General features: G+C 50.2%; 2 protein-coding genes across 2 annotated transcripts; both read right to left on the bottom strand.

Annotated features, from left to right (window-relative positions):
* Nucleotides 1–8,281: 8,281 nt before the first annotated feature.
* Nucleotides 8,282–8,797, bottom strand: LOC124663318 (oleosin-like). Its single transcript, XM_047201041.1, has one exon. The coding sequence runs from the start codon at nt 8,795–8,797 to the stop codon at nt 8,282–8,284; it is 516 nt and encodes a 171-aa protein (XP_047056997.1).
* Nucleotides 8,798–9,007: 210 nt separating this feature from the next.
* LOC124663317 (protein CHUP1, chloroplastic-like) lies at nt 9,008–10,615 on the bottom strand. Its single transcript, XM_047201039.1, has 6 exons — nt 10,451–10,615; nt 10,196–10,327; nt 9,881–10,062; nt 9,659–9,788; nt 9,374–9,556; nt 9,008–9,031 (listed from the first exon to the last, which is right to left on the bottom strand). The coding sequence occupies exons 1-6, from the start codon at nt 10,613–10,615 to the stop codon at nt 9,008–9,010; spliced, it is 816 nt and encodes a 271-aa protein (XP_047056995.1).
* Nucleotides 10,616–13,166: the final 2,551 nt, after the last annotated feature.

The following is a 13,166-nucleotide window of genomic DNA, read 5'->3' as shown; positions in this document are numbered from 1 at the left end:
GACAAGTGTATTAGGTGTGTTGGGGATACAAGAGACTTCTTGTATCGTAATTGCAGGGTTGCTTGAGAGGGATATCTTTGTCCTCTACCTCCCTGAGTTCAATAAACCTTGGGTGATTCACTTAAGGGAAACTTGCTTCTGTTCTACAAACCTCTGCTCTTGGAGGCCCAACACTGTCTACAGGAATAGAAGCGTGCGTAGACATCACACGCCACAACATCTGCATCCCAATCCGCCTTTCTCTTTCGGCTTCTGTAACTGTAGGGGTCATTTTCTTGGGAAAACCCTTCTTTCCACGAAATGACGCCTTTGCCTCGTACACGTCCTCCGTGTTCAGGATTCCCGAGGGCTTTTGTCAGCGCGTCATTCTCTCTGTTGAACTTGATCTTCCCCTCTTGAGCATCCCTCATTGCGTCAATAAGGGCTTGGGTGGGTTTAAATTTTTTGTCTCGGTGAACACACTCCCCTGTCACCGGGTCTAGCGTTCCCCCATGCCCGTACCACCAGCTTTTGGCCCTAGGGTCCCATCCCTCTGTACCTAGAGGGATTCCTCGCGCCCTCAGGTCATCCTCCATCTTCTGCCACTTAGGCTCCAAAAGGCGGTATCCTCCTGGCCCCATAATATGATTGTACACTTTCTTAGCCGCATTTGCCTTATTTTTGTCCGATATGGCCTTGAATTCCTCTGATTTCTTTTGCCTCACAAATTTGGGCCAATCATTTTTCAGCGACTCATACTGTCCAGTGAAATCCGGAGTCTTCCCCTTCTCGACATATTGAGCCGCTAAATTTTTCTTGTAGGTCCGGAATGTTGTGGCCATCTTCTGAAGAGCGAACTCTTTGACCAGCCTCCTCCTCTTACGTCCCTCCGGATCGTCGTTACCGAATTCATTTTTTTTGTTGTATTCCGGAGGTAGAACGAAATGCTCCATAAGCTTTCTCCAGCATTCCTTTTCGCTCTCTTGTCGACGAAACCGGAACCAACACGTGCCTTCACTGGCTCATGCCATTCCTGGACGGTGATCGGGACGATGTCTCTAACAACGACTCCGCATTGGTTGATGAACTTGGTGTACGCCTCTTCGGGCTGCAGCGGCTTGCCGGTTGGACTGATAACATCAATGTTATATGTTACTCCTTGTTTCAGCGTCTTGGTTTTGCCACGCTTTGTCTTCACCGATTTTTTCGATGATCCGCTGGCTGAGGGCTAAAATAAGAAAGAGAGTCGAGTTAATACACATATTTATTGAAATCGGTAAATTTGTATCACCAGAGGCTCAATGTATATATATATACCTCGCCGGAGGTGGTTGCTAATTGCTTATCAACATCGCCGGAGGTGTTTGTCGACGGTTGACCTCCATCGACAGTGCCCGTTCCTTCGTCATCACCTCGCTGACGACCTTCATCTTCACGGCCGTCAAGGTTCAGATAAGAAGAGATATCCTCTTCTTCATCTTCTACGGCCGGCACATAGCTTCACACCGTATTGCTGGTCCACCTTTACCCCACCTCCTGTTAGCTTGAACCATTTTCACCGGAACAAAGGGACCTTAAAGGAGGGTCCATAGTCAAGTTCCCATATCTCCTCTATGTAACCATAATATGTGACCTTTTGCCCATTCTCGGTTGCTGCATCAAAGCGGACACCACTGTTTTGGTTGGTGCTCTTTTTGTCTTGGGCGATCGTGTAAAATGTATTCCCATTTATCTCGTACCCTTGGAAAGTCGTTGTAGTCGAAGATGGTGTCTTGGCCAACATGTACAGCTGATCTCCAACATCATTGTCATTCAATAAATGTTTTCTCAACCAACTGCCAAAAGTCTCCATGTGGGCCTTCCTAATCCAGGATTCAGGCTTCCCCGGGTTGTCCGAGCGTAAAATATTCTTGTGTTTCTCAAAGTACGGAGCCACCAAGCTGGAATTGGTCAGAACTGTGTGGTGTGCTTCAGTCATAGAATGGCCGTCCATACATATCGTTGATTTACTTCCGATCGTGCCTTTTCCACTTAGTCTCCCCTCGTGCCGCGATCGAGGAAGACCAATCGGCTTAAGGTCAGGAACAAAGTCAACACAAAACTCAATTACCTCCTCATTTCCATAGCCCTTGGCAATGCTTCCTTCCGGCCTAGCACGGTTACGAACATATTTCTTTAATACTCCCATGAACCTCTCAAAGGGGAACATATTGTGTAGAAATACGGGACCGAGGATGGAAATCTCTTCGACTAGGTGAACCAGGAGGTGCGTCATAATATTGAAGAAGGATGGCGGGAACAGACAACTCGAAACTGACAAGACATTGGACCACATCGTTCCGTAGCCGTGGTAGATCTTCCGGATTGATTACCTTCGAGAGATTGCATTGAGGAATGCACATAGCTTCACAATGGCTACTCGAGCATTTTCCGGTAGGAGCCCCCTCAAAGCAATCGGAAGCAATTGCGTCATAATCACGTGGCAGTCGTGAGACTTTAGGTTTTGGAACATTTTGTCCGCCATGTTTATTATTCCCTTTATATTTGATACGTCTCCGACGTATCGATAATTTCTTATGTTCCATGCCACATTATTGATGATATCTACATGTTTTATACACATTATATGTCGTATTCATGCATTTTCCGGCACTAACCTATTAACGAGATGCCGAAGAGCCGATTCGTCGCTTTCTGCTGTTTTTGGTTTCAGAAATCCTACAAAGGACATATTCTCGGAATTGGACGAAATCAACGCCCAGGGGCCTATTTTGCCATGAAGCTTCCAGAAGACCGAAGAGAAGACGAAGTGTGGCCACGGGGCGCCGCCACACTAGGGCGGCGCGGCCCAGGAGGGGTCCGCGCGGCCCTGCTGTGTGGGGCCCCCGTGACCCCTCCGACTCCGCCCTTCCGCCTACTTAAGGTCTTCGTCGCGAAACCCCCGATGCCGAGAGCCACGATACGGAAAACCTATGCGAGACGCCGCCGCCGCCAATCCCATCTCGGGGGATTCTGGAGATCACCTCCGGCACCCTGCCGGAGAGGGGATTCATCTCCCGGAGGACTCTTCATCGCCATGGTCGCCTCCGGAGTGATGAGTGAGTAGTTCACCCCTGGACTATGGGTCCATAGCAGTAGCTAGATGGTTGTCTTCTCCTTATGTGCTTCATTGTCGGATCTTGTGAGCTGCCTAACATGATCAAGATCATCTATCTGTAATTCTATATGTTGTGTTTGTCGGGATCCGATGGATAGAGAATACTATGTTATGTTGATTATCAATCTATTACCTATGTGTTGTTTATGATCTTGCATGCTCTCCGTTATTAGTAGAGGCTCTGGCCAAGTTTTTGCTCTTAACTCCAAGAGGGAGTATTTATGCTCGATAGTGGGTTCATGTCTCCGTGAATGCGGGGGAGTGACGAAACCTCTAAGGTTATGGATGTACTTGTTGCCACTAGGGATAAAACATTGATGCTATGTCCGAGGATGTAGTTATTGATTACATTACGCACCATACTTAACGCAATTGTCACGTTGTTTTGCAACTTAATACCGGAAGGGGTTCGGATGATAACCTCGAAGGTGGACTTTTAGGCATAGATGCATGCTTGGATAGCGGTCTATGTACTTTGTCGTAATGCCCAATTAAATCTCACAATATTCATCATATCATGTATGTGCATTGTTATGCCCTCTCTATTTGTCAATTGCCCGATTGTAATTTGTTCACCCAACATGCTATTTATCTTATGGGAGAGACACCTCTAGTGAACTGTGGATCCCGGTCCATTCTTTACATCAGAAATACAAATCTGCTGCTATTGTTCTTTATTGTTCTTGCAAACAATCATCATCCACACTATACATCTAATCCTTTGTTACAGCAAGCCGGTGAGATTGACAACCTCACTGTTTCGTTGGGGCAAAGTACTTTGGTTGTGTTGTGCAGGTTCCACGTTGGCGCCGGAATCCCTGGTGTTGCGCCGCACTACATCCCGCCGCCATCAACCTTCAACGTGCTTCTTTACTCCTACTGGTTCGATTAAACCTTGGTTTCTTACTGAGGGAAACTTGCCGCTGTGCGCATCACACCTTCCTCTTGGGGTTCCCAACGGACGTGTCAACTACACGCATCAATATTCGACGAGAATCCAGACGGGACCTTCGTACTGCTCAGGCATTCAAAAAAGATGACCTTCTCTTCTTTGGTCAGAGCGTAGCTGGCACGACCTTGAAACCATTCCGGATGCCGGTCATTAGGGTCTTTCAAACGTTGCCGGTCCTGCCGTGCTTCCTTTGTATCATTTGTCTTCCCATACACGCCCAAGAAGCTTAGGAGGTTCACGCAAATATTCTTCGTAACATGCATCACGTCGATTGCGGAGCGGACATCTAGGACTTTCCAATATTCTAGCTCCCGAATATAGATTTCTTCTTACACATGGGTGCGTGCCCGTCGGCTCCTCGCGGAACTGATTGTCCGCCAGGACCCTTTCCAAAGATGACTTTCAAATCCTTGACCATATCAAATACCTCAGCACCAGTACATTCCGCAGGCTTCGACCGGTGATCTGCCTTGCCGTTGTAATGCTTCCCTTTCTTTCTTACGTTATGAATTTTCGGAAGAAATCGACGATGCCCAAGGTACACGCTCTTCTTACAATTTGGCAAATATACACTTTCAGTCTCATGTAAGCAGTGCATGCATTGTATCCCTTATTTGACTGTCCCGAAAGGTTACTAAGAGCAGGCCAATCGTTGATGGTTACGAAAAGCAACGCTCGTAGGTCAAATTCCTCTTCTTTGTGCTCATCCCACACACGTACACCAGGTCTGCCCCACAACTATAAAAGTTCATCAACTAATGGCCTTAGGTACACATCGATGTCGTTGCCGGGTTGCTTCGGACCTTGGATGAGCACTGGCATCATAATGAACTTCCGCTTCATGCACAACCAAGGAGGAAGGTTGTAGATGCATAGAGTCACGGGCCAGGTGCTATGGCTGGAGCTCTGCTCGCCAAAAGGATTCATGCCATCCGTATTTAGACCAAATCTTATGTTCCTTGCGTCAGCTGCAAAATCTTTGAACTCTCTGTCGATCTTTCTCCATTGCGTTCCATCCGCGGGGTGTCTCAACTCCCCGTCCGACTTACGGTCCTCTTTGTGCCATCGCAACAACTTGGCATGCTCTTTGTTCCCGAACGGACGTTTCAACCGTGGTATTATAGGAGCATACCACATCACCTTGGCGGGAACCCTCTTCCTGGGTTTCGGCCTTCAACATCGTCACCGGGGTCATCGCCTCGATCTTATAACGCAATGCGGTGCATACCGGACATTCATTCAAATTCTCGTATTCACCGCGATAGAGGATGCGATCGTTAATGCATGCATGTATCTTCGAACCTCTAAACCTAGAGGGCGAGACAACCTTCTTTGCTTCGTACGTATCGGCGGGCAACTCGTTATTCTTTGGAAACATATTCTTCATCATTTTCAGCAAATTTTCAAATCCCGAGTCGGATAGACCTTCCTGTGCCTTCCATTTTAGCAAATCCAGTGTGCAGCCCAGCTTTTTCAGACCATTATCGCATCCGGGGTACAGCGACTTTTTGTGATCCTCTAACATGCGATCCAAATTCTCCCTCTCCTTTTCAGTTTCGCAGCGTCTCCGTGCATCAGCAATGGTCCGACCAAGATCATCAGCGGGCTCATCACGTGCCTCTTCTTCACCTTCCCCACCTTCAGCATCCTCCATGAAAGTATCACCGAAATGATCAAGATAGTTGTCATCGATGAAATCATCCCCTTCTTCATCTTCTTCCATTATAACCCCTCTTTCTCCATGCTTGGTCCAACAATTATAGCTTGGCATGAAACCGTGCCGAAGCAGGTGCAGGTGAACTTCTCTTGAGGAAGAGTAACCCTTCTGATTCTTACAGCCAATACATGGACAGGTAACAAAACCCCCTGCTTGTTCGCATTAGCCACTACGAGGAAATCTTTCAAACCCGTAGTGAACTCGCCGGAGAGTCGGTTACCGTACATCCATTGCCGATTCATCTGCATTATTATTATATAAAGTATATAATTAACCATCATGCATTTGTTAAACTAATTAACTAGCTAGAAATAATAGAAATTAAACAATGAACTACACACATGCATATTTTATCAATGACACATGAAAGGTTCAAGTTGCTAACCGTGATCGAGGAAAAATAAATGAGAAAGCTCAAGTGTGGCTCGGACACTTCATATCATGTTTCTTTCTATCTCTCGGGCATTTCATCGAACACCTTCTATGCATAAGAGGAACCAAAATCAAACCAACCACCCACTTGTGAAGATTGTGAAGAAAGTGGCACCAAATGACTAAGTGAGTGTTCTGAACGGGTATATATAGGGGAGGGGCTTTAGTCGCGGTTGGCCTGGCAAACCGCGACTAAAGGCCTTCGGGCACCTTTAGTCGCGGTTGGCCTGATAAACCGCGACTAAAGCCCCTCATGTGCACCAGCTGGCCACCGAGCGCCCTGGGCCCAGGCCTTTGGTCGCGGTTCGCCTCCCGAACCGCGACTAAAGATCCCATTAGTCACGGTTCGTTTATTTTGGGGACTAATGGAGGCGGATGGAAGGCCGTTTTTCTACCAGTGCCCTTGCCTGTTCGTTGTAGACATGCTGAAAAGGTCGGAGAAGATGTCCAGGGGCAGCAGCTAAGTAAAGGTGGTGATGTCCTGGACGCCCCTCCACACACGCGCTGGCCCCTCAGGCACAGATATGAGCCCTTCATCCAAGATCGTAGCCCAGCAATCGGTGCACACCATGTGAGTCGAATGACGTCCGCACCGCTGGAGAACCTCGGGCATAGGCTGTTGGATTATTAGGCAATTTCCGTGTGAGTTTAATTACCGAAAGCAACATTACAGATGCACAAGCATACTTAACCACACACATCAGACTAAGCACATGCATCAGATCTGAACATGGAACAAGTAGCAGTGCAAGGTAGGAGAGGAAAAGCACGTACATCGCGACCGGAAAGCTCGCACCAGCAGCAGCACCACCACCACCATGGGAGTTATTGATGTCGCCCATGGTGTAGTCGAAGTCGTCGACGAAGCAGTCGAATCGGCGATGAAGAAGACGAACAGCAGCGAGCAGTCGCGCCGAGACGCTCCCCAAAAACCTTATCGCCCGTCTCCCGGTGCAGGATCTCAACAGACGGGGTTTCGGAGGCCTGCTCTCCCGGACGGCTGTGCACGCAGTCGCCGGGATGGGGAAGACTAGAGAGTAGCGCAGCAAAAGGAACTTCGCGAGAGAGATCTAAGAGCACTGTTCTCCAGATCTGATCGGTTTCCTTGTATAGCCTGGGAGGAGAGCCGCCCCGACCGCGTTGGCACGCGTAGGAAGCCAGGGACACGCGGCGAGCATGCACATGCAGGTCGACACGTACCCAACTCAGTTGGTGCACCAAGCAAAAATTTAGGCTTCCTTGAGTGCGTCTCGAACTCGAGTCACGAAACGCGACGTGCGTGACGAGGCGGGGCGGGCGGAGGAGGAGGAGTGCGCGAGAGCTCCTCCTATCCTCGCTCATTTGGAAGGTGTAGAACAGCAACCCTTATATACCACTCCAACTATCTACTAACTAGCAATGTGGGACTAAACTTTGTCCCCCAAGACTGTTCCAAGCTGTCAACGTGATGGGCCTTGTGATTTCAGAAATTGCAGACTACATGGGCTGCCTTACTGGGCTGCAACCCATCTACATTTAACATAGGCTAGATCAGCCGCACCGCCCTGCGCTCCCAGCCGGCATCTCTCCTCCTCCTGAGAAACGCCGCTGGGATGGACCTCACCTTCCCTCCGTCTTCGACAGGATGGGCCACCGCTGCTAACAACGACATCAGCAGCGTCCGACAAGGCGGGGGGCTCTACGGATTTCACCCATACACACACAAAATTCCACTCTCCCCAGTCTCACTTAAGTGAATTGGTTTGGAGAGCATTTCATCACGTTTGGGCGACTTTCACTTTCAACCTGGGTGGGCTTCTAGGGTTTGAGGTGGGGGAGCCTCCTCTGGAGGGGAGTCTGATCTCTCAAACAAAAACTTGGAGGGTCATCAAGAATTCAAGTATCGTCACACGGTAACTTCTCCCTTGAAACGCGTATAAGTATCGTGTATACCTTGCCGAAATCGAACGGCCGATTCCAACTGAAGTACAGTGGGTATGCCAGCAAAACGGAATGCACAGTAAGTAGAGCCTGTTCGGCGGCAGTCAAACCGCCTACACGGTGGCTATGCCCCAGGTGCGGCGTCCTTCCTCCGACGACCGCCCGTACCCCGCCCGTGGTGGTTCGTCCCGTGGCCCGCCACGCCGGCGAACCGGCCACGTCCAGGCGCGTCGTAGGCGTAGCCCACCCGGTGCGCGCCCACCGGATGCCGCCCCGTCAAACGCCTGTTCGCCCACGTGCCCGCGCCCAGCGCAAGTACCGCGAGGCCGCAGCCGAGCAGCAGGGCGCCTTCCGCCGCGATGGCCAGAAGCCCCAGAGGCGCCCAGAGAGGGCTGGTGATGAGCAGGAGGGGGCTGACGGCAACGAGCGCGACGAAGCCGACGGTGAGCGTGACGCCGGCGAGGACCAGGAGGGCGTCGAGGCTGACGGCGAGAGCGAGGAAGACGATGAGCTGGGCGTCGGAGCTTGCGGGCGCGTGGGGCTGGACGCGGCGGCGGAACGGGTTCGACGACGCCAGGGCGCTCCGGGGCCTGGCCGGACGGGGAAAAGCTGGCAACGAGCCTCCCGGCCGGTCTGTCATGGCACGAGCTAGCCGCAAGATGGATAAGAAAATAGAATCGCTCCGTTGCTCATCCGGAGATAGCTAGAGGAGCTCAAGTGTGCGTGCTTGTCGGGAACAGCTCGTGGCAGCATGCCAACGTCGCAAGCATGCACCACGACGCGTGGCACCGATAAGCACAGTGGCACTGAAACTAGAAAGGGGCAAGCCATTGTCGCATACACACATCGCTTAAACAGTCTTCTGCCCATCATACTGAAAGTTCAGAACTGAAAGAAATCTTTATAATTTACATGGTATTAACCTTCTTTTTTTGGGTGGAATATACATGTTATCAATCATATGGTCGCTCATATGGGAAAGTTGGAAACTAAATCTATGATAGATTTACATGTTGTTAGTCTGTTCCTCGTTATGCCGTCGTTTTAGCTCACCGAAAGCAGCCAAGCTCTGAGCAGTGAATCCACCTGAAAACTAAGAACAAGGCAAGATGATACTGCTAAGTTACTTCATTCTGCAAACAATTTCACTCCTTTTCATACAAGACCTAAATAAAAGGAAATGACAAAATCGATGTGGTTCTTCTGTTTGTTGTACCTGATGAACCCGGAACGCGAACCTGACACCCTGATGGAGCAACACTTGTCTGTTTTGCTCTTTCAGGCTCTTGAAGAGCGCGGTTTCCTTGGTCCCATTCTTGTTGGTGCCTGATAAACCATCAATCTCCAAGATCACCCGCATCATGTACTGCCTTGCTAGGTTCACGCACGCCAGCTTGACCTAAGGAAATCATAACGATTGCGAGAATTGAGACGACAATCCAGGTTTAGTACAGCTACCACGGTGCTAACAGCAGCTTAGAAAGGAGTTAGCTAAATGCACCTTGGCAATTAAACCTGTGTCCGACATCCAGCCAACAGGGATATTTTGCTCTTTGTAGCGCGCTATAAGATTGGTCTTTTTGTCGGTGGTATCGCGATCAACCACGAACTTGAACACGCTCGTCTCTGTTCTGAGAATAAACCGACGATTTGCAGTCAGCGCATTCATCCATAGTTGTTGCATACTCAAAATCTTTCAGATGAGTGAGTCCGGAGGACCTACTTCTCGAAGAGGGAGTACATCTTGCCGAGCGCCGCGTCGCGATGGAGTGAGCGGTCGTCGACGAAGGATGAAATCTGCTTGTCTAGCTGTATCAGCCACTCGTGCTTAGCCGCGGCGTCTCGCAATGCGTCTGCTCTTCTCTCTGGCCAGTCGAAGTGCTTTAGAACAGCTTGTTCATCCACCTAAACAAAAATGCAGCACATTCATGAGTAAAAGGGGCCAAGAATGTACTTACTGCATTGCCTCCTGGCCGGTTAATCAATCAGAGCCACATTTCCGATCGAAAGAACGAGCCGGTCGACGGTCGGCACTCACCAGGAAGGAGAGCTCTTCGTCGAGCCACGCCACGAACGCAACGACGTCTTCGATGGTCGCGAAGGTCGCATCCCGGACTTCGGAGACCAAGCTTCGCACGAAGTCTCCTTGGGTCTCCACGTCGGATTGGACCTGCAACGCCGGATTACAATTATCCCGTGGTGGTAGAAGAGGCACGCATTGTTTGTGATCAACTGATCAAGAACGAGGAACTAGCTAGGGAACTGGTTTTCCGAGCAACTATTTCGTACTCACGGCGAGGAGATGGGGGGAGTTCTTGGTGATCTCTCCGATCAGGTCGCCCTTCGGAGCCGTTGACCCGCCGGACGCCGCCTTGGGCCCACGGGAGCCCGCCTGCCTGGCCTCGCCGCGCCTCGTCAGGGTCTGGTAGAACTCCACGATCTCCGGCGCGCGGCGCATCCTGTCGCCACCGCCGCCCACGGGGCGCAGGGACCTTGCGAGGACCTCCTAGTGATGGCGGCGGCGGGGCAGAGCCTCCGGGCAGCCGTGGGGGAGGCCCAGGCGGCGGTGGACCACCTGGCGGGCGTGGCGGGGCAGGGCCTCCCGGCAGTCGCGGAGGAGGCCCGGGCGGCGGCGGGCCACCTGGTCCTGGCGGGCGTGGCTGGCCGGTGAACGACTTTGTCCGCTTGGGCGGCGGCTTCGGCTTCCTCGGAGCTCTCTTCACGGAGCTACACTGTTCCATCTTGCTCGTTCCAGAAAAAAACTTGGCTTTGGGAATTGGGATGCTTGGAGACGAAGCAGCTGAACCTCTCCGCTGTATGCCGCTGGCTTGCTAAATTGCAATGTTGGTATTGACTCTGCTCCACATGGGTCGTTGAGTCTGGACGCGGATTGAGCTTGACTTTTGCAATGACATGTAGGGCTGAACTGAATCCATTCTTCAAAAATTGGTACTCCAATACGGAATGTCATTGCTCGTTCCGCCGAGGAGCCGAAAGGGACAGGTGGGATCATTAAATTTTTTTTTTTAACAGGAGAGGTCTCGAAGGACCTAGAGCTTCATTATCAGTGGTGGAGTTACATTTACACAAAGGGTCATAAAGAAAAGGAAAATTACAAGCCGATCCAAACTTTTTGCACTAAGGACCTTTGACCGGTAAACGAAAACACGATCAAGGCCAGCTCCAGATCCACCACCGTCAAACTCGCCGGAGCCAACCTCCACGCCGCCGGGTGATGACGCGTAAAGCACACGCCCGTTGGAAACCCCAAGTGGAAGGTGTGATGCGTACAACAGCAAGTTTCCCTCGGTAAGAAACCAAGGTTTATCGAACCAGTAGGAGTCAAGAAGCACGTTGAAGGTTGATGGCGGAGGAGTTAGTGCGGCGCAACACCAGGGATTCCGGCGCCAACGTGGAACCTGCACAACACAATCACAGAAGTTTGCCCCAACGTAACAGCGAGGTTGTCAATCTCACCGGCTTGCTGTAAACAAAGGATTAGATGTATAGTGTGGATGATGATGTTTGTTTGCGAAGAACAGTAAAGAACAATTGCAGCGGTTTATATTTCAGATGTAAAGAATAGGACCTGGATCCACAGATCACTAGTGGTGTCTCTCCCATAAGATAGCAGATGTTAGGTGAACAAATTACAGTTGGGCAATTGACAAATAAAGAAGGCATAACAATGCACATACATATATCATGATGAGTACTATGAGATTTAATCGGGGCATTACGACAAAGTACATAGACCGCTATCCGAGCATGCATCTATGCCTAAAAAGTCCACCTTCGAGGTTATCATCCGAACCCCTTTCGGTATTAAGTTGTAAACAACGAGACAATTGCATTAAGTATGGTGTGTAATGTAATCAACACAAATATCCTTAGACAAAGCATCGATGTTTTATCCCTAGTGGCAACATCACATCCACAACCTTAGAACTTTCTCATCATCGTCCCGGATTTAATGGAGGCATGAACCCACTATCGAGCATAAATACTCCCTCTTGGAGTCACAAGTATCAACTTGGCCAGAGCCTCTACTAGCAACGGAGAGCATGCAAGAACATAAATAACATATATGATAGATTGATAATCAACTTGACATAGTATTCAATATTCATCGGATCCCAACAAACACAACATGTAGGATTACAGATAGATGATCTTGATCATGATAGGCAGCTCACAAGATCTAACATGATAGCACAATGAGGAGAAGACAACCATCTAGCTACTGCTATGGACCCATAGTCTAGGGGTGGACTACTCACACATCGATCCGGAGGCGATCATGGCGATGAAGAGACCTCCGGGAGATGATTCCCCTCTCCGGCGGGGTGCCGGAGGCGATCTCCTGAATCCCCCGAGATGGGATTGGCGACGGCGGCGTCTCTGGAAGGTTTTCCGTATCATGGCTCTCGATACTGGGGGTTTCGCGACGAAGACTATATGTAGGCGGAAGGGCAGGTCAGGAGGCCACACGAGGGCCCCACACGCCAGGGCCGCGCGGCCAGCACCTGGGCCGCGCCACCCTGTTGTGGCGGCGCCTCGTGTCCCCACTTCGTAAGTCCTCCGGTCTTCTGGAAGCTTCGTGCAAAAATAGGCCCCTGGGCGTTGATTTCTTCCAATTCCGAGAATATTTCCTCTGTAGGATTTCTGAAACCAAAAACAGCAGAAAACAAGAATCGGCTCTTCGGCATCTCGTCAATAGGTTAGTGCCGGAAAATGCATAATAATGACATATAATGTGTATAAAACATGTGAGTATCATCATAAAAGTAGCATGGAACATAAGAAATTATAGATACGTTTGAGACGTATCACTGGGGACGAAACCACTTGGGGCATGGAGGCGGGAGCAAACTCCAACGATGCTGTTGAGCCTTTGTCTAGAAGATTGGAGGTTGAAGAAGTCCTGCAGACGACGAACAAGCGCCGTCTCAGGATGGAGAGGCCGCCCTACGGCCAAGATAGATGGCGACAGTGGCGCCGTAGAAAGC

Source organism: Lolium rigidum, chromosome 6 (genome assembly GCF_022539505.1).
Source record: "Lolium rigidum isolate FL_2022 chromosome 6, APGP_CSIRO_Lrig_0.1, whole genome shotgun sequence".
Taxonomy (NCBI): Eukaryota; Viridiplantae; Streptophyta; class Magnoliopsida; order Poales; family Poaceae; genus Lolium; species Lolium rigidum.
The sequence above is the reverse complement of the archived record's forward strand: the minus strand, read 5'-3'. Positions and strand labels throughout refer to the sequence as shown.